This window comes from Budorcas taxicolor, chromosome 20 (assembly GCF_023091745.1).
Source record: "Budorcas taxicolor isolate Tak-1 chromosome 20, Takin1.1, whole genome shotgun sequence".
NCBI lineage: Eukaryota > Metazoa > Chordata > Mammalia > Artiodactyla > Bovidae > Budorcas > Budorcas taxicolor.
This window is the reverse complement of record NC_068929.1, coordinates 23,692,194-23,718,406: the sequence shown is the minus strand read 5'-3', so window position 1 is coordinate 23,718,406 and position 26,213 is coordinate 23,692,194. Positions and strand designations below refer to the sequence as shown.

Sequence of the window (26,213 nt, the reverse complement as noted above, 5' to 3'; positions counted from 1 at the left end):
TCTCACTTTCTCCTAGAATGGACAAGTCTCCCGAGGGTGGAGTCTATATTAGGTGAGATTATGGGTCATCTGGGTGACAACCAGCATGTTAAGTTTATCTAGAATGTCTATTTCAGATGTCTCATTAGGTACCATATAACAACCCAGGTTGCCTGGCTCTCTTACATAGTCAATGTGTGAACTTTTAAAATTCTATCATCTCTTTGACCCTAAGTTTCTCATCTATAAACCAATATAGTAATGTCTGGACTTCCCTGATGGCTCAGATGGTAAAGAGCCTGCCTGCAATGCAGGAGACCCATGTTCGATCCCTGGATCAGGAAGATCCCCTGGAGAAGGGAATGGCAACCCACTCCAATATTCCTGCCTGGAGAATTCCATGGGCAGAGGAACCTGGAGGGCTACAGTCCATGGAATTGCAGAGAGTCGGACATGACTGAGTGACCAACAGGTTTTATAGTAACATCTGGGCTTTCCAGGTGGCTCAATGGGTAAAGAACCTGTGTGTAATGCAGGAAACACAGGCAATACGGGTTTGACTCCTGGGCTGGGAAGATCTGCTGGAGGAGGGCATATCAACCCACTCCAGTATTCTTGCCCGGAGAATTCCATGGACAGAGGATCCTGGTGGGCTACAGTTCATGGATCGCAGAGTCGAATATGACTGAAGTGACTGAACACACACATGCATAGTAACATGTACCTCACAGGGTTGCCGTGAAAATGAAGTGACATGGCAGGTTAGGTGCCAAGAACAATGCTTGACAAGCAGAAGGCACTCAGTGACTATTAGCCCATTATGGCAACAGTCTATGTAATGATTTTGTGTGTGCATAGGAAACTTATATAAGGCCTATCACTGACAATACACTGTCAGGGTGGGAGGGGCAAATTTTTTATAATTGCTCCAACAGTTCCAGAACTGTTTCCAGAATTTTCTCATTTGGCACTGACCTAGACTAAAGTCAGTCTAAATTTTAAGACAAAAATATCTCAGATATTTTCGAAACTGGCATTAATTCTTGTAAGTCACTGGGAAACTGTTTATGCCCTGGGACAGTGACTTCCCAGGTGGCTCAGTGGTAAAGAATCTGCCTGCCTGCGGAGACTTAGGAGATAAGAGTTCGATCCCTGGGTCAGGAAGATCCCCTGGAGAAGGAAATGACAACCCACTCCAGTATTCTTGCTGGGAAAATCCCACGGGCAGAGATACTTGGCCGGCTACAGTCCATGAGGTCCCAGAGTCGGACACGAGTGAGCATGCACAGGGAGTGACCTACAGCTTTAGGGGTTAATGATGTTTCCTAAGGTGCCAATCACAATGAACTCAGTCACTGGAAAAATCTGGCTCACTATTGCGTATAAACAACTCACAGTGCCGAAAGGTCATGCCGCCTATGACGAAGTATTCAGATAGCCAACTGCTGACATCAAACCATGATGTCTTTTATTAGGCATGAAATCTTGAATGATGCAGAAAGAATTCTGACAAATGATCCACTGTCATTAAACCATGCAGGCTAAATTTATGCTTGTAGAATTGAATATCAAATACACTAATAAAGCATTTTGAGTAAGATTATTATACCCCCCTCCGGTTGATCCTTGTTCTAGGCAAAATGTTAACTTCAGAATTCTGAGAACTTCATTTTTAATAAATTACAGTAAGTACACTGCATCTGACAGCTGGACAAGTAGAAATAGTATCACGGGTAATTCATGTTCTATGCTCACTTGAAAGCAAGAATTACTTCATGAAAGACATACTCCACTTGTTTTTCTATGTAAAGATTTTTGCCTTTGTTATAATAAAGATATTAAATTAGATAATTTTATTGTTTTTTTAATTTAATTTTTAAATTTTCTATTTATTTTTGCATAATCTGTATCTTCACATGGTACAAAGTTTAAACAAAAGTAAACTGTCTCCTTCTCAGTAACAAAGATAAAAATCAAATTATTTCTGAGAGAAGGCAGATAGATGGACTCTGGGAGGGACACTCAGAGCATTAAAATATTGGCACTGTTCTATTTCTTAAACTGCTGATTTTTATTCTTGTATTTTAGAAAGTCACTGGATAATTTCTCTTATATGGGTGAAATATTTCAAAATAAAAAGTGAAGAAAGAAATTTCCCTTTTAGCCCCTCCCCCATTCAGTTGCCTGTCCCCTCTTCTCACTGACTATTTTTAATTTATTTTTTAATTAGAGTATAATTGTTTTACAATGTTGTGCTAGTTTCTGCTGTACAACAAGGTGAATCAGCTCTAAGTATACATATACCCCCTCCTTGCTCAGCCTCCTCCCACCTCCCCATTCCACCCTTCTAGATCATTATAGAACATGAGCTGGGCTCCCTATGCTACACATCAGCTTCTCACTAGTGATTTATATTATACACGGTAGTATATATATGGCATTCGTTGACTTCTAGATTGTCTCCTAAATTTCACTTTTACAAACACTGCCAGTAAATAACCTGGTAGCTATATCATTCCCCATGGGTGCAAGTATTACAGTATTTTTTTTGTAGTAAGACAAATAGCAGGGCAGATAGCAGGGCAGAAAGCAAAGAACTAAAGAGCCTCTTGATGAAAGTGAAAGAGGAGAGTGAAAAAGTTGGCTTAAAACTCAACATTCAGAAAACTAAGATCATGGCATCTGGTTGCATCACTTCACGGCAAATAGATGGGGAAACAGTAGAAACAGTGGCAGCCTTTATTTTGGGGGGCTCCAAATTCATTGCAGATGGTGACTGCAGCCATGAAATTAAAGATGCTTGCTCCTTGGAAGAAAAGTTATGGCCAATCTAGACAGCATATTAAAATACTTTGCCAACAAAGGTCCGTCTAGTCAAAGCTATGGTTTCTCCAGTAGTCATGTATGGATGTGAGAGTTGGGCTATAAAGAAAGCTGAGTGCTGAAGAATTGATGTTTTTGAACTATGGTGCTGGAGAAGACTCTTGAGAGTCCCTCGGACAGCAAGGAGATCCGACTAGTCCATCCTAAAGAAAATCAGTCCTGAATATTCATTGGAAGGACTTATGCTGAAGCTGAAACTCCAATAGTTTGGCCACCTGATGCGAAGAACTGACTCATTTGTAAAGACCCTGATGCTGGGAAAGATTGAAGGTGGGAGGAGAAGGGGGACGACAGAGGATGAGATGGTTGGATGGCATCACCGACTCAATGGACATGATGAGTAAACTCTGGGAGTTGGTGATGCACAGGGAAGCCTGGCTTGCTGCAGTCCATGGAGTCGCAGAGTCAGACACAACCGAGCGACTGAACTGGACTGAACTGAGGGCAAATAACATTTCATAATGTTGTATTAAGCATTAGCTATTATCTTCTGCATCATGACGTTCATGATACCAGCGGAAGTGTAAATAGAAGTGCCAATCAAATGTTACAACGGGTGTTACCCTGGGCCAAGTCCAGTGATACTGGGTGACACAACCCAAAGGCACTGTGTTAGACTTCTCTGTTGCTCACTGGCATTGGAGAACACAAAGAGTGGAGCATCTGCTACTGCAGGTTATAGGGGAAGAGCCAGAAACAGTTTCACACGAGCCCCTGAGCTAGGGTTTAATTATTCTTCACTTCTGTTACAGAGCAGCTCTCATGCCCCTTGAATTCAAACCTTTAAGAGCTGTAGTCAGAGCTCTAACTACAGAGCTCTAACTCCGATAGTTTTCATCAGTCTTTAATGATTACTAACCAAAAGACCCCTGAGGTTTTTCTCCCACATTAACAGCTCAATGGTTACAAAATTAGGGTCATTTCTTTTTCTTCTGCCCCTCCAAGCAAAAGCATAATGATTCAAGGTCAAAATACATTGGGAAAGAGGAGAACGTTTTAGAAAAGATAATTAGGACACTGATATGGAAATTTTCGCACACAGTTGTATTGGCCTGTAAGAGGGATCAAATGTTATTTACACACATTAATCTAAGACTTTCTTGGCTGTACCACACAGCATGAAACATCTTAGTTCCCTAACCCCTGATCCCTGTGTTCCCTGCGGTAGAAGGGAAAAGTCTTAACCACTGGACTTCTGGGAGAAGTCCCCTTTCTTAGGTATTTCTCAACATTTATTAACCAAAAAGATTCCCTGAAAATGGCAGATGAATGTGGATTTCATTAAAAAGTTAAACATCTGAACGTACTCACATAAAAGGAATGTGTACTTCTATATTAATAATTTCTGGAAAAGACTTAAAGAGGAGATTGCTTTAAAAAAAAAAAAAGATATGGCAATGACAGGCCTGTTAAAAACTCTTGCTTGATAAAATAACAACCAAGAAGTAAATAGCTTTGAGGATGTTTTCATTTCGGATACATGTTAAGCCACTAGATGGCAATAAAACATAGACCATGAGTTGCCACAGGCCTTAGATCAGGTGGGGCGGAGGGGCCGAGGAGGGAGAAAGAACTCTTTGTCTTGGTTTTGCTTCCAGAAAAAATATTGGAGCCAAATTGTGATTATTTACAAGATAGAAAGGTCATTTTGGCAGAAAATCTCTTTTCAAGTTATGTTTGGTTAAACTATATGGACTTGCTGTATTTGTATGCCAGCAAAGGTTGAATATTGATAATTTTATATAGTTCAACCCCAAAAGTATTTAGATTCCTAGAATATGCTACTGAAATTTATTTTAATGAAGGATAAAAAACCCAACAGGTAGAAGCAACTGAAATCTGATGATTTTCTTCTTTCTTAGAGAAAGAAACAAGGAGATCTTATTGGATTCAATGACAAGACCACAAGATTGCTATTTCTGGGTGAAACAGGGAAAAGACATACAGAGGCATTTTAAAAAATCAACAATGTCCCATTACCATGGGATAGTAATGTTCTACAAGGTTAATAACCACCACGTTTTTCCTAAAATTACCCTAGGTGCTATAATTTTGGTAAAAGTGAAATGACTTGGCTGTTCCTACTCTGTACTTTTAAATCAAGTATATCTCGCTCAATCTGAATGAGGTGAGGGTGGGGGATACAAGATAATATCTGGATGTTTTCTGTCCTTTGTTAAACTAAAGATTCCACTTTTTTGCACACTTCCAGGGGAGGATTCTGATTGACTAAGAATTTTACAAGGCAGTCACTCATGATGCGATACAAACAACGGAAAAGGTGGGGCCAGAGGCAACTGGTTACAAAGCAGGGTTCCCTGTACTGCATCAGTGTTGTGCCTCCTTGGTGTTCCTCGGCCCCTCAAGATCTCTGGCCAAAGTGAGACTTCACCCTTGGGAGGAAAAGGTCAGCTGCTAAGTGGCATCAGGTGACATGACACCATTCCTGTCAACACTTACTCTAAGGAAATACCCAAACCCAAAGACATTGCATAAGCACAAGAGACTATTTCAAATGTAAAACAATAAAATATTTAGAGCTGTTATTTTCCTGGGGAGCAAAAAGATTCTGAACTTACAGGGGGAAACATAAGAAACTAGAAGTGGAAAAGTGTTTAGATTGAACGCCAGCAAGAATTTCTAACCCTGACAGTGTTACAGACTTGGGAACAGAATAGGGAGGGTAGTGGGGGATCTTTGCTGAAGGTTATGTCTATGCCTGATGCTTTAGGTTCAGCTCTGTCCATCAAAGTGGAATATGACCTTGCACATCTTTTCAATTTCTCTCATAACCTAACATTTTATTCTCTTCACTTCACAGGAAAACTGGCTGGGGAACAACAGGGAGGGATCCTTTCATGCTTTGGAGATGAAGGTAAAGCATGAAGAAATGAGTTCTCAAGAAGAGGCAGACAATGAGATGGGCTTGGAAGGAGGCACTGAGCAGCTGAAACAGCAGGAGACCCATTTTAAAGAAGTATGAGGAGGAAAATACACACAGGAAATCAACTCTGAATATTCACTGGAAGGACTTTCGCTGAAGTTCCAATACTTTGGCCACCAGATGTGAAGAATCAACTCATTGGGAAAGACCCTGATGCTGGGAAAGATGGAGGGCAGGAGAAAAGGGTGATGGAGGACAAGATGGTTGGATGACATCACCAACCCAATGGACATGAGTGTGAGCAAACTCCAGGAAATGCTGAAGGACGGGGAAGCCTGGTGTGCTATAGCTTGTGGGTTGGAAAGAGTCGGATACAACTTAGTGACTGAACAACGGCAACAAATACACACAGGAAAATAAACTGAGAGGGGTAGAAAGTAAAATGTCAGTCTTTTAGGGTTTAAAATTATAGGAACTTTTCTTTTTCTTCCTTTTACTCATATTTATTTTTTCTATGCCAAAGGTTTTATTTTGAAAGTAGTATGGCTTTTTTCATTGGAATAATCTAGTGTGAAATCAGCAACCCCAAAGCATGTTGGGAATGAGGGGAATTTTTTGGCCTATTTCAACACTACCCTGAGTGACCTGTTAAATGTCTACAGTCTTCTGTCTATTGGTGAAAGCAACTATGGTATCAGTTCAGTTGAGTTCAGTCGCTCAGTCGTGTCTGACTCATTGCAACCCCATGAATCGCAGCACACCAGGCCTCCCTGTCCATCACCAACTCCTGGAGTTCACTCAGACTCACGTCCATCGAGTATAGTTGACCAATAATATTGGTTTCAACTCAAGTGAGAAAAACATCTTACCATTTAAGCATCATAATATTTAGCATTAAATGGTGAATACTCCAGCCTATACTAAAACTTTGAGGAGGGACTTCCCTGTAGTTCAGATGGTAAAGAATCTATCTGCAGTGCAGGAGATACAGATTTGATTCCTGGGTCGAAAAGCAGAATGGCAACCCACTCCAGTATTCTTGCCTAGAGAATCCATGGACAGAGGAGCCTGGCGGGCTACAGTTTGTGGGGTCGCAAAGAGTTGGACACGACTGAGCAACTAACACATACATACATAGAGCTTCTTAGATTATATACTCTAGTAAAAGGCCATTTGTGAAAGCTGTGATGAAGCCACTTAGAAAGAATCTGCAGCCTTTTGGGCAATAACTACCTTCCATAAGGTGATATCAGTCATTAAGCTAATCATAAACAAACTTTCATAAGTAGATACCAAGAATTATTTTCAGGCATCATATATATCCACAAATTACACAGAGTGTTTTTTATTCAAAGAGCCAATTTCAAGGGTATTATTAGTAAGTATACATCCTAGTTAAACAGTTCATTGACATAGACTGATATCTTACATAATATATTTCTCAGTATATCAATTATAATATCTACAGAAAATGTCTGATATGTAAAAGACTAGATTTCCTTAAAATTGAAGAGTGTTAATGGCAAGGTTTAAGTTGAAATTTATTGATCAATTAGCTGGAGATTAACACATACTACTTGACATATACAGATTACTTTTTTTCACATTTTATTACATACTTAAGTGTATTTTTCTTACAACAACACCTGGAGGTTTTAGTTAGCAGTAAGAATAGTGACCTAAATATACTCAGGTTGGAATGATTGTTTTTACATTTGATGTTGGTTATTTATACATTATTTTACCTGATTTACTCTGTTACTCAGCTTTAGATATAAAGTTATGGTTTCTTGACAACTATCAATTAAACGTCCTTAGCTTTGTATGATTTTATTATCACAAAATATGATGAAACGTGATTGTAAATTTTTTTAACATAGAAATATAATTATTAGAAAGAACTAATGACCTCCAGCAAACTTTTAAGCAAATGAGACATTAAACTTCCAAAAGGGGTGGTGGTGGTATTCTATTTTTAATAGCCTGCATTAATGAAAAATATCACTACACACTTTGCTATTTATGGACTCATGAAATTTTGATCTAAATTATAGCAATTAAAAACTTCAGGAAATTTGGGATTTCTCTTGTTTCTCAGTGGTAAAGACTCTCCCTACCAATGCAGGAGATGCAGGTTCGATCCCTGGGCTAGGAAGATCCCACATACTGCAGAGGGGCTCTCGGTAACAAAAGAAACCGCTGTAGTGAGAAACCCTCACTCTGCAACTAAAGCACAGCCCCTGCTCACCAGAGCCGGAGAAAAGTCTGCACAGCAACGAAGACCCAGCATAGCCAAAAACAAATAAATAAAAATTCAAAAAATGTCAGGAAATCTGAAAAAGTGTTAGAACCATACATGATTCTGCTATCCAGATACTGCCATTACTCATTTTTTAAAACAATACCTATTATGAAATTTTGGAGTTCAAAGAACCCTTGCTGATAACAACACAAAATGCACTAAGTATTTTATTTTCTATAAATAAGCTTGGTGTTATTTCAATCTCTTGATAACCTTATGAGACAAGTAGCCTTGTGTCCTTTCACAGAGCAGAACAGGCTTGCCCGTGCACATTCATTAACAGGAGTAAGTGAAAGGTTTTGGCTGGGGTCTATCTTAAACCAGCTGAGTCCCCAATTTTACCAACTGGGAAAAAAAGTCATAGAGAAAAGTTGGTGAGTTGCTTATGTCACTAGCGCTAGTTGTGACGTAGCCTAGCCTTGATTATGATTTTTGTAACTCTCTGGCTCATCCGTATTAACAGTCAGTGTTGACTTTAAACCGGCTTCATGTGTTCAGTCTCTCAGTTGTGTCCGACTCTGCGACCCCATGGAGCTTAGCCCACCAGGCTCCTCTGTCCATTGGGTTCTCCAGGCAAGAATATTGGAGTGGGTTGCCATTTCCCGCTCCAAACCTGCTTCATGCCCCAGGTTAAATCAGTTTTATCCCATGCCATCCCTAGCCTGCCCATTCCAGTAGCTCTCAACTTTCCCTGAGAAAATATGGGGGTTTTAAAAAGTATACTGCCTGGGTCCAGATTTTTGGATTCAATTGATCAGAGGCACAGCATGGGATAAAATCTTTCCAGGTGATTCTACTGTGTAACTAGAGTTGAGAAGCACTGGTCTATACTACACTACTTTATATTCCAAAATTCTTTAGATTTTTTTTCGCCTTCCAGTATTTCTCGGATCATGTGGTTAAAGTGTTTTCATGATTTGTATACCTAAAAGGAACACATAAACATAAATATGTCATTCAGTTAAATCTCTGGACAAATACCATGTTTAAAAGAAGAGTAAATAAAGCATCAGGTTGAATTGGAATATTGAATTTCAAGCACTAATCATGCACCTAATTATACTAAATGTAATTTAATCCATGATATAGCTTTCCTCTTCAAGTGCTTATGTCAATTAAGGAAACGTGGTCCCACTTAAGTATGTCACTTGGGCAATTTGTAATTTGAAGCAAAGATACTCTTTGGGTTTTCAGATTTATAAGAAACAGACCAATATGGACAAAGTTATATTCTCTAGCATTGCTTTCAGATTACTTGAGTGAACCACAGAATTTGTATCTGTACTTGTGTTTGATTTAGAATGAAGTTAAGAACCAGAACTAATCCCTGCCATTAAAATTTTCTGAGGACTGAGAAACCTGTCCAGCAGCAAGCTGTGCTTACCTGTGCAAACGGAGTCACAATCAGGTCATCTCCATGTCTGAAACAGAAACCAAATCCCATGTTAGATGACACTGGCCACTCTAGGACCACTTTCAAGCCATATTAAATAGTATGTTTCACATTCATAAGTCCCCAAAGAGAATTACAGTAATTCCATCCTTATTCTTCAACACATGTTCCTCTCAGTCACAAGGGTGAAGCTGTGTCTTCTGGGATGTTAACCATTGACCAGTTCCCTGAGTAAAAAGACGGGCTTCTTGATCATCAACCAAGGCCACTGACAGTTATTAAGCACACAGGATATACAACAGTAGAAATGGAGTTCCAGCAGCAGGTCCTGAGTTTACTCTTGGCTGCTTATTATAGGCATTACTGAGGGGCACCCAGGAAGGAGCCAGCAATGGCAGTGAGTCCAGTGAGAGGTCCCTGGACCATCTACTGGAAGGTGCTGAGCATCACTGTGTGTGAGCCTTGGATGGGCTCGGAACTGTAGGTGACACGGGGCTGCATCAGATGCTAATAAAAATCCAGTAGAACTTTTTAACTGACTCAGGTCCCAGCAGCCGTAGTTACTGGGGAATGTTACCCTGTGTGTGCTGTTGCTATAGCAACCTGAGTGACACAGTGCCGAGGATGCAGGGGCAAGGTGTCAGCATGACGTCTCTTGGACAGACAAGGAGAGGCAAGGAAAGTTGTGCAACAGTCTACTTGGAAGAAAGGGAGAAACCCATCCCCAGAGTTCTTTTGTGGCATTTCTTAGCATGAACAGTTCATGAGAAGGATTTCCAAAATCTCCACAGGATATATCTTGATGTAGCTAGCTGGAGCCCTTTAATCAAAAGGGAATGGAATTATTCTACACAGAAAGCTTCAGGACATGACCCTGAGAACACTGCAGATGAACAGTTCGCTCACTCATGAACAATTCTGGAAAGGGCTTGAGTGACCTAAAACAACACTCAGGAAATATGCTTCAGCACTAGCGGCATATGGATGGCGTTAGTAAACAGATCGTTACCAATAATTAGACCAGTTGTTTTGGTCATCATCGAGTTACACAGAGGTCTTCAAATTCAAAGTGTGGGAAAAATAAAGCAGAAAAGGAATAGTACATGCTTTTAAGGAAATATGTGTTATTTTGCACCCTCTGCATTTCACAATTATGTTTTTGAGGGGCATCTGCTCTTTGGAGAGATTATGCAGACAGCCAAAATTTAACCCATACAATATCTAGATACTTTTCAAAGATACAATCTTTGCTTCCACTTTATTCTTTATAATTGCTCAATTACCAAGTTTATTTCCTAAGAACTTAGCCACCTTGACAAAGGCACAGCATCATTCAAATATTAATCCCCGGAAATAAGTCTTTTAATTTTTCACATGAATTACACTGGATTTGAATTACTCTAAACTGAAAAGCATGTGAGCATATATAAAAACACTTAATTCTATCTTTAGTTATATTTCACTCCCAAGCACTGAAAATAATTTATTTAGAATATACAATATTTAGGGTCATTTATCAGTCTTGCTTCCCTTTCCCTGTCAAAGCATAAAGGAAGTTATAGTTTTACTGATGGAGATATTTCACTCTTTTGACTTAACTTGACCAGAAATTGTTTTTGCCAAATATCTCAAGCCTGTCTCATTTTAGTCAGAGTAGAATTATTTCTAGCATTTCAGTGGCAAATGTCCTTAATAAATAGCTAATCTTTTCTTTTCAAAATTATGTAAGGTTTAAGTTATCTCTGAATATGTAATTAATGTATAATTAAAAAAAAATCTTTGTCTAAGTCTTTGTCAGTCACCTGCTCTGGTTAACATGAGCTGAACCAGAGTCACCCCCTCTGGTCCCTGGGCCTGGGGCAGCCTCTCTCCTTCCTCAAAGACAAAGCCTGCTGAGTTCTGAGCCAGCGCTACTGGAGGCAGGGGAATGTGAGGCCCTGCTGCTGCTGCTGCTAAGTCGCTCAGTCGTGTCCGACTCTGTGCGATCCCGTGGACTGCAGCCTACCAGGCTCCTCCGTCCACGGGATTTTCCAGGCAAGAGTACTGAAGTGGGTTGCCATTGCCTTCTCCTGTAACTGCATAGTGATACACCAATTCAGCTTACTGCTATGGGGGAAAAACACCGTTTAATGAGACATGAAGACAAAGCACAGACCCGACTAAGGACACACGCGTTGTGGACCACAGCACGGCTATGACCAGAGCAAGTGGGGTGATGGGGGAGGGGAGATGGATGGGTCAACTACAGCCTCGGGGGCGGGGGAGGGGTCTGGATTGATGACAACTAAGCAGACAACAGGATGAGACAGGAAATCTAAACCAATGATGAAAGCTCAACAGGGCACTATTGAATATTCTTTTTCCAGAGAGGAACGACCACAGTCAAGAACTACTCCCAGAGAGATGGTACAAGGAGGGAGGTGGGAGGGGGGTTCAGGATGGGGAACATGTGTACACCCGTGGCGGATTCATGTTGATGTATGGCAAAACCAATACAATATTGTAAAGTAATTAGCCTCCAATAATAATAAAAAAAAGACAGTCACGTTAAAAAAATAATAAAAATTTTTAAAAAAAGAAATACTCCCTATGACTTTGGCCATCCTTCTGCTACGATTGCAGTATTTACTACAGCGCTTTATTTTCTACCCTCATTCTTTCTGTAATAAGAAGCCAGTACAAAAAATTAAAAATTAAAATAAATAAATAAATAAAAATTAAAAAAAAGAAGCCAGCAACACTGACAAGAAACCGAAAGAGAGAAATCAAAAAGCAAACCCTCACAGAGACTTGACTGGGATCCATAAACTATTCAAGGACTTAAATGAGGAAAAGCCTCTTGCCTTCTTAACAAATTAAGTTCAACCAACGGCAGCACCCGAAAACAGAGCTTTGTAAACTAATTCATTTCAAGGTTGTGTGTGAAACACAAGTGCCAATGACCTTTCCACACTTTATTATGACCAACCCAGAAGGAAAAGGAGATGCAGTTAATTAGAAGAAAGTTTATACTTTACTGAGTGAAGACTTCTAATCCTACAAAGCTAAAAAGGATTAGCGGCCACCAAGTACCTGCTGCTTCTGAGTATCACGCATCGCAAATTTCAGGATGATACGCAGCTGGATGAACTAGTGCTTTGAAGAGGGGCCACGGGCTGAGGCTTACTTTCTGAATATTGTGTAAACTTTTTGATCTTCCACGCTTCACTGTCTCTGGCTATAAAACCAGAAAGTCGTTCTCCTCTGGAGTTTGTCAATAGGATTAGGGAATTGATAAACATGCAGACAACGGTATTTTGAAATCCTAGTGTCTTTCTTCATTTAGACTTGAAACTATCACCTACGCATTGTCACCCTTGACCCTCCTCTTTTAGAATTAGAAGCTAATTAGAGAACAAGTATGTTCTTGTTTTTAATGTGTATATTAAAATGTTTCTGGGAGCCCCAAAATAAAAAGTGCATAAAAAAGCTTCTGGGAGCCCTGTTTGACAACACCCAAGAATTAGCCACAGGAGGAACTTTCTATTCACCACTCTTTATTCCCATGTTCACAGAAGTACAGGCATAGAAAACAAACAAACAAATACATAATACAATATACCTGATCTTTTAAAAAGCTAATATATACATATACCAAATATAAGACTCATATGAACTATAGAAACTTTGGGAAATACAATAAGACCTTGAGTCACCCAAAGATAACTGTTGATAACACTTTCCTTCTGGATATGTGAGCAAATGTATGTTACATAGGATTTTTATAGATACATGATTTCTTACATAGTTAGAATCCTACTCTAATTCCACTTTATATCTTGTTTTTAACACTAAACCCGTTGAATCATGAAAAATTTTACATACCTTTATACCTTTTTTTCATTTAGCAAAGTGTTTTATTCAAAAGCTTCTCAGCACCAACTAGCTGTCAGAAAGAATGGATGATATCCGCCTTTTTGTGGCCACCCCACTCCCAATTCCAGAGGCAGAAGTTCAACCATCTGGCGAGAGGTCCTTCTAATGATTATAATTCAGATCATGCTAAGGTTTTGGTTGCTCTTTCATTTGCTCTCTCTAACCCTCTACTTAACCATGGCTCAAGAAGGGTGCCCTAATACTTGAGCTCTCAAAACTGCATGCTGCCTGACAGGGTCACTGTCCCTCCCGGGCATCAGTCAATGAATTCAGTTTTTTTCAAGGTAATTCTATGTGCCTCCAATAGCCAGGAATGGGAGGTTGATCAAAACTGACATGATTGCGTCCAATTGTTTTGAACCATGGGAAATGCCTTTATACTTTTAAATGGGACTTCCCCGATGGCTAGGAGACATGGGTTCGAGCCCTGAGTCAGGAAGATCTCTGGAGGAGGAAATGACAACCCATTCCAGTATTCTTGCCTGAAAAATCCCATGGACAGGGTACCCTGGTGGACTACGGTCTAAAAAGGTCACAAGGAGTCTGACACGACTGAGTGACTAAGCACACATACTTTTTAAATGGGCTTTCCAGGTGGCTCAGTGGTAAAGAATCTGCCTGCCAATAGAGGAGATGCAGGAGATCCCCTGGAAGAGGAAACGGCAACACACTCCAGTATACTTGCCTGGGAAATCCCATGGACAGAGAAGCGTGGTGGGCTACAGTCCACGGGGTTGCAAACAGTTGGACACGACTGACACACAGGCATACTTTTAAATAATTTCTGATGACTGTAGCCTATGTTTAGTAATCTCTAAACTTTTCAAGCAGATGTCTATCTAAATGCATTGAAATGTAACTGCTAATTCTATCTTAAAATAGATTCTAATAATTATATGAATTACTCAAATGTATTTTAGTTCATTCATTCCTTTAAAAACAACCTAGTAAAAATAAATGCTTATTTTGATAAAATGTTCATAAGACAAAGCCAAATATTAAAATACTACTTGAGAAATAGTGTTCATTGTGTACTAATTAAAGGTGATGCTGAATATTTCATGTTGTTACCCTTTTTAAAAAATTGAAGTATAGCTGATTTATGTCAGATCAGTTTTAGGTGTATAGCACAGTGTGTTGCTACCCTTTTTGATTAAAATCATGAAACTATGGTTTCAGACAGTAAAAATATTCTGGAAACTTGGCAACTAAGACTTTTTGTGAAACCAAATCATATCTTTCCATAGGTATCATTTTCAAATGAATTGCTTTTCCAAAAAAATAATGTTGCCCTCTGAGAAAATATGAATGCCTCATTTAAGAATATGACAAATCTTTTAAAATTACTTATGAAGGAGGTATTATGGATTCCATAAATTCCTAGTAGACACAATACTACTGAAACAAAATAACAACAAAAACAAAGAAAAACTCTTCTTCACTGTCTATCAGATTCACCTGAAAATATGGTTTCTCTGCCTTGTTTGGCCCTTTAGTTTACAACTAGCTTCACTGTAAGTAATAATAATAATAAAAAAAAAGACTAGTACTTCCACTATGTGACCCCAGGGACTGAAGTTCCTATAACATGAAGCCAACATCAGCCATACCTGAAAGAAACCTTCTCTGTTGCTACTGGCGACTTAGAATTAAGGTAACCGATTTAACACAAAAGCATGGTCAAAATCACAACTACCAAGACTTGAATTTTGGCAGGAATGTCCAGGAACATTTGAGTGAGGACTAAAAATAATGTAAGTTACTACAAGATCAAAATTAAAGCAATTCAGTACTATGTGCAGCAGTATGATTCAATCTGAATTTTTTCAGTATCAAATTCCAAGCCATTTGTGCATGTCTGTATACATAGTTTCAGTGGGTTTTCTATAATTCTGACCATAGTTATCAGTCATCAAGCTGAAATGTTAACCCTCACTTGAAAATCAACTTTGCATTTAAAACCCATTCTTTTCCTTAGAACCAAAAAGGAAAAACTCCAAATGGAGAAACGGAATTACAGCCTTTTCCTCAATTTTCACAGACAAATGAGCTAATACCTATTCTATGAAAACAGGTGTGTGAGAACATCCAAGTTTTTAACTTTATGAGGAAACAGCTTATGTACTTTTAACCCTTTCTTTTGGCCTAGAATTGTAATTTCCTAATAGACTTGAATAGTAACAAACTAACCTCCTTTCCATGAATGCTCAGCAAAATCACTCAATATTTGTTGATTTCAGCACTGGGGGCCCTTTTAATATGTTCCTATAATTTTTTATTTCTTAAATGGACTTTCAGTATAATTACTTTGAAAAATCAGAGTACAAATATCCAACAAACTGATAAATAATAGTAATAACAATTTCAAACAATTATAATTATTATAAAAGAATATGTGTGCTCAGTCGCTCAGTTGTGTCTGACTCCACACCCCATGGGCTGTACTCCGCCTGGCTCCTCTGTCCACAGGATTTCCCAGGCAAGAGTACTGAAGTGGGTTGCCATTTCCTTCTCCAGGGGATCTTCCTGACCCAGGGATCAAACGGGCTTCTCCTGCATCTCCTGCATTGGCAGGAAGATTCTTTACCACTGAGCCACCTGGGAATTCCCTATAAAATAATAATGGTAATTAATATTTATCAAACGATTACTATGCACTAGGCACTATGCAAAAGAACATTACACTGATTATCCCATATTAGGTATTTTTTTTTTTTAGATTAGGGACAGGAGGCCTAAGAAGGACAAAAAAATCAAATGCCCATGGCATGATGGGGCCAGCATTCAAACACAGGCAGTGGGACTCTTGATGGCCCTGTGCTTAAACACTGTGCAATTTGGCATCAGTGGTGGCATTTATCAATGCCAAAAGCACATTCCAAAAAATCCCTAATCTCTAGCACATTTTTCATTTTATGAAGCTGATATATACCATAAAGACAACAAATGGAACAATTAATGTAAAAATGCAGAACAAAACAAAACAAATCACTAAAATGACTCACGAAACAGTCTCTACCCATCTACTGATTTTCATGTCCTTCTTCCCTAAACTAAAATAATAAGATGAAATCAAACAATTGTTGGTTTCCTACTGAGGTGACAATTCTGCCTGAGAGTTCAATATCATACATTCATATTCAGAGTGCAGCTAAATTACATGCCTGTCATATGTAACAAATGTCTCAGGAGATGGCATTTATGTGCATATGCATGCATATGTAAATACCCCCATATAAATATATTTATGTATACATTGTGTGTGCATTTGAGTGCAATCCTAGGGAAAGTATTTTGATTTTCTGCCTCTGTATTTCAAATAACGGAGGATAAAATTATTGTGGAGGAAAAGGTGCATCATTATTAGTATAAGGAGAATTTACTATCTTATTTTGTCTGTACCACTCAATGTAAAAACCCTTCAAACACCATCTGCTCTGCAAAATTTCATTTTAAGGTATATTTCCTAAGATTAAAAACATAAAATGTCAATGCAAGGTCATCATTTGTAACAGATGTACATACCACTCTGGTAGCGGACAGAAAGTATATGAGCAATCTCTATGCTTTCCTCTTAATTTTGCTGTGAAACTAGAAATTCTGCCCAAAGTAAAATCTTTTAGAAAAATAAATAAGTTATATCCTATAACTTTAGAAAGGAAAGTTATATATCAAAGTCAGACACTGAAAGCTATTTAGTCTTAAAAAATTTAAATCATTTGCTCACTGCCTACTCACATTTTAAGAATTAAGGTCTGGCCTGATATTTGACGAAAAACATTCTTAAAACAAAACCCTTCATTTTTTGGCCCATGTATGCTCATACCACATGCATTGATAAGAAAGTAAATGAAACTGGAGCTAATGCAACATAAGCAAAAATTCTCTAGTCTGAAGTGTAATCTCTTCTTTTTTGTCATAAGACAAAATTTAAGGCTTCATTAGAGAATACACATGATACCAATAAATGGCCTCAAATTTGTTAAATGATGGCATGAAAGATGATCCACTGTCAAAATTATATAGCAAAAGGTTTTCTAGATGTAAGAAGTTAAAAGCGATCTGCGGACATAGAGACACTCTCTAAGCCTATTTACTTTGTGTAATAAAAGCCAATACAAAAAGGGGATCCTTCTAGGCATGTGAAGGCACAAATCATTGTCGTGTAATGGTGATGCCTGACCTTCATGGAGGGAGAAGGAGGACAGGAAAGGGTTGAGTACACAGCTATGGTTTTTCCAGTAGTCATGTATGGATATGAGAGTTGGACTATAAAGAAAGCTGACTGCAGAAGAACTGATGCTTTTGAACTGTGGTGTTGGAGAAGACTCTTGAAAGTCCCTTGGACAGCAAGGAGATCCAACCAGTCCATCCTAAAGGAAATCAGTCCTGAATGTTCATTGGAAAGACTGATGTCGAAGCTGAAACACCAATATTTTGGCCACCTGATGCGAAGAGCTGACTCATTTGAAAAGACCCTGATGCTGGGAAAGATTGAAGGTGGGAGGAGAAGGGGGATGACAGAGGATGAGATGGCTGGATGGCATTACTGACTCTATGGACATGAGTTTCAGTAAACTCTGGGAATCGGTGACAGACAGGGAGGCCTGGCGTGCTGCAATCCATGGGGTCGCAAAGAGTCGGATACAACTGAGAGACCAAACTGACTGACTGAGTATATAGAAGAAAGAGTGTTGGGATAAAAAAGCAAGCGGGAGGCCCTGGGCCCAGTATCTATAACTGATAGAACTCGATCCTCTTGTGTAATGGCCATTTGTCCCTTACAAGAAATAAGAAGACTTCATAATTTTCAACTTGATTCATTCATTTAGGGCCATATCGCACTGAGAGCACTGCGCAGGTTACTGTCATTTTTTCATTGAAGATGGTTTTCAAATTTTCCTAATTTTAGTTGAGTAATTAACTTAATTCACACTTTGCTCTTAGAGGTTATGTTCTTTGTATTCACTGAAAAATAAGCCAGCTCTTCCTTGACCAAAGTTGATTTGAGTTTGCTCCCTAGCAGGAATTTGAGCTCATAAAATTGTACAGTGATCACTTTTCTTAAGTGATCATTCTCTACCATTTAAGCTAGCTATCATTTAAGCTACCATTCTCCCCACATTTTTAAAAAAGTAGATGTTACCTTTTGTAAAGTATCAATATTAAGTCTGAGGTCAAAGCTAACTGCACAGTCAATCATTTACAAGTTTCAATAGTTGATCTTCACACTGCCTTTTTCTCTAGAGTTATGGGAGTTGAGGAAAGCTCAGGTGCCTTTTCTTTTTTCACAATTAATATTAGAGTTCAAACACTGAGAAGCATACTGAATATGGAGAAAATTCAGAAAATTGTGTGCTAAATATTAGGGCAAACTCTCCTAAAGACATAATAGAATTTTAGTAGCCTTAGCATGAAAATAAGGGATTACTAGTAAGTTTGTTCAATCTCCATTTTTTCCCCCTCTGCCTTAAGAACTTTTCATAACTAATATTTATCTCTACATGTTTCCTAAGACCTTAGGATATATAACTTTGGCAGTGATAAGCAAAGAATATTATTAGAACACATAATTAATTTGCTATTTTCAAAGATTGGAGCATAGTGCAATGATAATTCAAACAAATGTTGTGGTAACACATTAAAATGGACTATTTTTACCTGTGGCATTAACAAACATGATTATTCAAAACGTCAGAATATTAGAACTTCCTTTTATTATTTTTTTAGTATGAGATTAGGAATATAAAATGTGTATTCAGCTGCTATTTTTAATTCCTTAATTTAAAAATTGAAAAAGCACATTTACCTAATTTATAAGTATTTTTAGCCATTTATGGATCTCTTGTGTTTTGAGCTAGAAATAAAACAACCCCAGGGACTGGAGAAAGAAGTGGAATTTTTTAAAAAAATCAAAAATAAAGAAGGTAGCAAAACAGTGTTGTAGCAGCCAATGTCGTTAGAATATTCTGTCAACAGACTTCCTGAGATTTAAAGGCTGTGTGAGTTTAGGGTCTGTATCAATACCCTAAAACAATAATAATGATAGTAACTTGCCAGCCTCCAAGGACTGGTAGAGGAATCCCAGTTTATCTGGCTCACCACCAAAATAATATCACTCTTGGCAAAAATAAACTATTTTGTCTACCTGAGGTAAAGAATAGGATAAATTATCAATTCTAGAGCTCATCCAGAAGTTCACGACTGTGAATGTACTGAATTTTTTCCCTTCTCTTAACAAAATATCTCTTTACACAGGGATTTGATTTAACTCCGATGCTAAGAACATGAATAAATACCTTGGGTTCTTAAACTTTCTCAGTTCATGACACTCTTAATATTTCAGTAATTTATATCCTTGGTGGCTCAGTAGTAAAGAATCTGCCTGCAATGCAGGAAACTGCCTGAAATATAGAAGACTCGGGTTTGATCCCCTGGTCAGGAAGATCCCCTGAAGAAGGAAATGGCCACCCCCTTTAGTATTTTTGCCTGGGAAATCCCATGGACAGAGGAGCCTGGCGGGCTACAGTCCATAGGGTCATAAGAGTTGGACAGGGCTTAGTGACTAAAACCACTATCAATTTTCTATAGCACCCCACCGGCCAAAAGAAATAGCCAATAGTGGAAATTATTAGGAGTTTAGTTCAAACTATTTAATATGGTTCTGTCTCAACAACTGAGCACCCGTTGAAGACTATAGAACTTCTCACCTGGGAAGGAGCTTGCACATTGCCTCCTTCACTTTCTGGTTCACACTGATTTTTGTGCAGTGCTTGCTTCTTATCACAACAATTATCAACAACCCAGTTTTGCAAAGATATGATGTCACTGAACAGAAATTAATGATCTAAAGTTGAAAATGGAAACTATTTTAAGTTGTTCATTATCTAGGTGACTGACAGATGTTTCTGTGTTTCCCTTGAAAATTTCAAATATCTGTCGCACCCATGTGAGCTCCCTGTGGTGGCTCAGAACACCTAAGCCACTCTAGCCCCAGTGTCTTTACTCTTATACCATCGAGTAAGGGGTGAGAACACTTCCTCAGTTCGGAAAACTCAGGAAATGGGCAAGGAATGATCTGACCACAGCTCCTTTCTACATTTACATGATGGTAGAGGACTTTTAAGGGGCTTCCCAGGTGGTTCTAATGGTAAAGGACCTGCCCACCAAGGCAGGAAACATAAGAGATGTAGGCTCGATCCCTGGGTCTGGAAGATCCCCTGGAGGAGGGCATGGCAACCCACTCCAGTATTCACGCCTAGAGAATCCCACGGACAGAGGAGCCTGGCAGGCTGAGGTTCACAGGGTAGCAAAGAGTCGGACACAACTGAAACAGTTTAGCACACATGTGCACAGAGAACTTTCAAATGGCAGATCAAGGTTAGAAAAGAGAAAGATGCTCATTAGTGCTGCTTCTGCTGCTGCTAAGTCGTTCCAGTTGTGTCCGACTCTGTGTGACCCCATAGACGGCAGCCCACGAGGCTCCCCTGTCCCTGGGATTCTCCAGGCAAGAATACTGGAGTGGGTTGCCATTTCCTTCTCCAATGCATGAAAGTGAAAAGTGAAAGTGAAGTCGCTCAGTTGTGTCCGACTCTTAGCGACCCCATGGACTGCAGCCCACCAGGCTCCTCCGTCCCTGGGATTTTCCAGGCAAGAGTACTAGAGTGGGGTGCCGTTGCCTTCTCCGTCATTAGAGCTAACAAGATCTAAAAATCTAGTTAGGTGGAGCTACAAACTTTTCATATAGATCCAGTGAGGACTAGAATCTTTGTAATGCAACATTTCTTTTCAGTTTCATTTTCAGATAGCTCAGTAAGACCAATGAAGAATAATGTAACCTGTAAAAAAAAATGAATAGATATGTAATTCTTCCTTTTTCAAATTCAGTGCTAGAGGCTACATCACCTCTACTCAATAGTCATAGGAAAAGACGAAGAGCAGCTCCAAGTGAAAACTCACAAAGCCTCAAGAGATGGTGAGGGACTTGCTAACTGCTAACTGGTAAGGATGCTGAACCTGAAACTCCAATACTTTGGCCACCTGATATGAAGAACTGATTCACTGAAAAAGACTCTGATGCTGGAAGATTGAAGGTGGGAGGAGAAGGGGATGACAGAGGATGAGATGGTTGGATGGCATTACCAATGCAATGGACATGAGTTTGAGTAGGCTCTGGGAGCTGGTGATGGACAGGGAGCCCTGGAATGCTGCAGTCCATGGGATTGCAAAGAGTCGGACACAACTGAGCGAGTGAACTGAACTGAAGGAAAGGGCAGAAATTTGACATGGGGTTGGAGGATAGTGACTCCTGGCTTGGAGAATGACCACATGGGACACTGCAAAGGCTGTTCAGTGAGATAGCATATTTCTGTATGGTGACAGGGACTAATTACCTAAACCACCAAGTGAGCCCTAGCTTTTTATGGTACATCAGGTCCACTCACCTCCTCCTCACTGCCCCTCCACACCTCCCCATACGTATCAGTATGTAAGTACGAGTAAAGAGCTAATTAGATTATCTGGATTCTCTGTATTACTGTTTATTCAACAGAAGATGGGGACTAGAGGTCCATTATACAGATGAACTAAAAAATGTTCTTTTTTGCATTATTCTTGGGGTATAATTGCTTTGCAATGTTGTATTAGCTTCTGCTCTACAATGAAGTGGATTACTGTTACTGTTAAGTCACTTCAGTCGTGTCCGACTCTGTGCGACCCCACAGACGGCAGCCCACCAGGCTTCCCCATCCCTGGGATTCTCCAGGCAAGAACACTGGAGTGGGTTGCCATTTCCTTCTCCAATGCATGAAAGTGAAAAGTGAAAGGGAAGTCGCTCAGCCGTGTCCGACTCTTCGTGACCCCATGGACTGCAGCCCACCAGCCTCCTCCATCCATGGGATTTTCCAGGCCAGAGTACTGGAGTGGGGTGCCATCGCCTTCTCCGATGAAGTGGATCAGCTACACTTATACATACATCTCCTCCCTCTTGGACCTCCCCTCTCATTGCACCCATCACAGAGCACAGAGCTGGGCTTCCTGTGCTTTAGAGCAGGTTCCTACCAGCTATCTATTTGACACATGTACTCCAGTATTCATTGCAGCTCTGTTAATACTAGATAGGACATGGAAACAATCTAAATGTCCAATAACAGGTGAACAGATAAAGAAGATGTAGTACATATACACAATGGAATATTAGCCATAAAAAGGACAGAACTGGGTCATGTCTGTAGAGACACGGAGGAAGTGTTTGTCATACAGAGTGAAGTAAGTCAGAGAAAAACAAACGTCATATATTAACACGTATGTATGCAATCTAGAAAAAATAGGTACAGATGAACCTATTTCCAGGGCAGGAATAGAGGCACAAACATAGAGAATAGACCTGTAGACCCCGTATCGGGGTGGGGAAAGGGCAGGACATACTGGGAGACTAGGATTGAAAATTGCTTTGAACTGATGTGGTTTGACTGACAGTTTGTCTTCAATAAACTCTTAGTTTTATGGCTAACTTCTATTTTTCTTGTCAGTGATAATACTCCTGTTACTTTCCTCAGTGGCTCACATCTGAGTACTGGCAAATGCAAATCACATAGCAGCATTAGATCGAAAGCAACCACAGAAGTAACTCTTATCCAGAAATTAAGGTAGTTTAAAGTGCATTTTGAAGAACTTAGGAGGGAAAAACTACATATTGTTTATGCAATTATCTATGTATTCTGTAATTTTCTCCATGTTTCTTCATGACAGCACATGGGTAACCTTCTGTTACACTATTTATTTTGTAAGTAGTATTTCCTACTTTTATAAAATACTTGTTTACTCTTTATGATAGTTCAAGTTTACTTTTTATGTATTTATTTCTTTAGTGTACTCATGATAATCATTAAAAATTTACCTATGTCTTATGGTTCCAAATAGGAAAAGGAGTACATCAAGGCTGTATATTGTCACCATGCTTATTTAACTTATATACAGAGTACATCATGAGAAACGCTGGGCTGGATGAAGCACAAGCTGGAATCAAGATTGCCAAGAGGAACATCAATAACCTCAGATATGCAGATGACACCACCCTTATGGCAGAAAATGAAGAGGAACTAAAAAGCCTCTTGATGAAAGTGAAAAAGGACAGTGAAAAAGTTGGCTTAAAGCTCAACATTCAGAAAATGAAGATCATGGCATCTGGTCCCATCACTTCATGGGAAATAGATGGGGAAACAGTGGAGATAGTGTCAGACTTTATTTTTTGGGGCTCCAAAATCACTGCAGATGGTGACTGCAGCCATGAAATTAAAAGACGCTTACTCCTTGGAAGGAAAGTTATGACCAACCTAGATAGCATATTCAAAAGCAGAGACATTACTTTTCCAACAAAGGTCCATCTAGTCAAGGCTATGGTTTTTCCAGTGGTCATGTACGGATGTGAGAGTTGGACTATGAAGAAAGCTGAGTGCTGAAGAATTGATGCTTTTGAACTGTGGTGTTGGAGAAGACTCTTGAGAGTCCCTTGGACTGCAAGGAGATCCAACCAGTCCTTCCTAAAGGAGATCAGCCCTGAGTGTTCATTGGATGGACTGATGTTGAAGCTGAAACTCCAATACACTGGCCACCTCATGCAAAGAGTTGACTCACTGGAAAAGACTCTGATGCTGGGAGGGATTGGGGGCAGGAGGAGAAGGGGATGACAGAGGATGAGATGGCTGGATGGCATCACTGACTCAATGGACGTAAGTTTGGGTAAACTCTGGGAGTTGGTGATGGACAGGGAGGCTTGGCGTGCTGTGATTCATGGGGTCACAAAGAGTCGGACATGACTGAGTGACTGAACTGAACTGAACTGATGTCTTATTAGTCTTAAGAATTAAGTTGCTACTTGGAATATATTTAACAAACTATGTGACAGGCTTCTGAGCAGAGGCTGCCAGGATCTTCTCTTCTGCCTTACCTAAGTTAATGTTTGTGAAATTTAGCCTAGTTCTATAGACTTGAGTCAGTTGAATATTTTCCAAAGGGTCACTTGAATATGTTCTTTATTACTCCTCTGACCAATTTGAGCTTGCATCTTCTTTCATGCTTAAACTCTAACTGAAAAACAAATTTCCACAGTGCCAAGTCATTCATTTGGTCATTGGCTTTGGTTAACAGGTAGTTCGGATTCTCAGTAGTTTTGCTGCAATAGTTCACTGTTTATGGCATTAGCAAAACAATGTTCTCAGAGAAATGATCAAAACGTGTGTGTGCTGTTCAAGAAGTTTAAGTTTAAGGACCTTGGATCTTTCACCTGTAAAATGGCATAATAATGCCCCTCTTCATAGGACTGATGAAAGTATTAAATGAAAAGCACAGTGGGTAGAATAAATAAGTAACCATTTCAGTTTTATCTTCGTTCTCACTTTACCAATAAATTAAACAATTATATTTCAACTTAAGGAGCAATTAACAGTTTTCTAAAACATTTCATTCAAATAGATAATCATAAACCTTCACTGGTACTGTTAGTATTTTAAATTTCTAAGGGATTTTCTTGGAGAAGGCAATGCCAACCCACTCCAGTACTCTTGCCTGGAAAATCGCATGGATGGAGGAGCCTGGTAGGCTGCAGTCCGTGGGGTCGCGAAGAGTTGGACACGACTGAGTGACTTCACTTTCACTTTTCACTTTCATGCATTGGAGAAGGAAATGGCAACCCACTCCAGTTCTTGCCTGGAGAATCCCAAGGACGGGGGAGCCTGGTGGGCTGCCGTCTATGGGATTGCACAGAGTCGGACACGACTGAAGCAACTTAGCAGCAGCAGCAGCAAGGGATTTTCTTAATAGGAATGCTTAACTAGTACTATTAAGTATAAAATAATCAAAAGTGATTAAAATACATAATACTATCATTCTGTATAAAGTACAGTTGAAGTATAGACACCAAACAATCTTCCCAGGATTATCAAGGACTGGATAGGAAAGTGGAGGTTTACATATGGCCACATGTGGGGTCAAATGAAGATAAAGGATAACACTTTACATGTAGATGGTTTGTCTAGAGTCACACTGAAGACTGAAACAGTTAGTTTTTTATTCTATTCACCCTGCTTCTCAGAGAAACTTCATCTCCCAGGTAGAAAGAACCCTTTCCAGGAGTCATTTAGTATCAAAGGAAAACCCTATTGTTCCAATATAAGTACCCAGGGGGGATAAGAAAGCTGATCATGTCAAGTCATTATTTTTCAACAAAATATAGAGTTGCATCATGGTCTGATTAGATTTGTCACTTACGTGAGACTGATCAGATAAAGAAACTCTTGAAAAGGTACAGGGAAAATTGAGGTCATTCTTGTAGGTTTGCTTTGGAAAGAAAAGCGCCATTTAAACATGAACTATTATATGCTTTTCATAAGAAGCACGGATACATGTGCGTGCGTGCTTAGTCGCTCAGTCATATCCGATTCTTTGTGACCCTTTGGACAGTAGCCCGCTAGGTTCCTCAGTCCATGGGATTCTCCAGGCAAGAATAATGGAGTGGGTTGCCATGCTCTCCTCCAGAGGATCTTTCCGACCCAGAGATTGAACCTGCGTCTCTGTGTCTCCTGTACTGCAGGAGGATTCTTTCCCACTAAACCACTGGGGAAGTACCATGTGGGTACACACTGGCATCCAAAAATCGATGTGCTATAATTTTAGAAATTAGGATATGCAACTACATAAAATAGAGTCCACTAACACACCATGAGCTTGCCCCTGGCTTCCATCTAAAGCCAAATTGTTTCACCTTTGCTAAAGTTGGAAGATATGACTTTCAATCTGGTTCTTTATCCATCCAATATTACATATTATTATCTATGGGGTTTTTCAGCAAGTTTCTTTCT

General features: G+C 39.5%; 1 protein-coding gene across 5 annotated transcripts in view; it reads right to left on the bottom strand.

Annotated features, from left to right (window-relative positions):
- PDE4D (phosphodiesterase 4D) overlaps positions 1-26,213 on the bottom strand; it is a 974,373-nt gene that overhangs the window by 199,534 nt on the left and 748,626 nt on the right. For all 5 annotated transcript variants that reach the window (XM_052659249.1, XM_052659253.1, XM_052659254.1 and 2 more), the window contains one exon: positions 9,433-9,469. In XM_052659249.1, the coding sequence (XP_052515209.1) occupies positions 9,433-9,469 (37 nt within the window). The remainder of the gene's footprint in view (positions 1-9,432; positions 9,470-26,213) is intronic.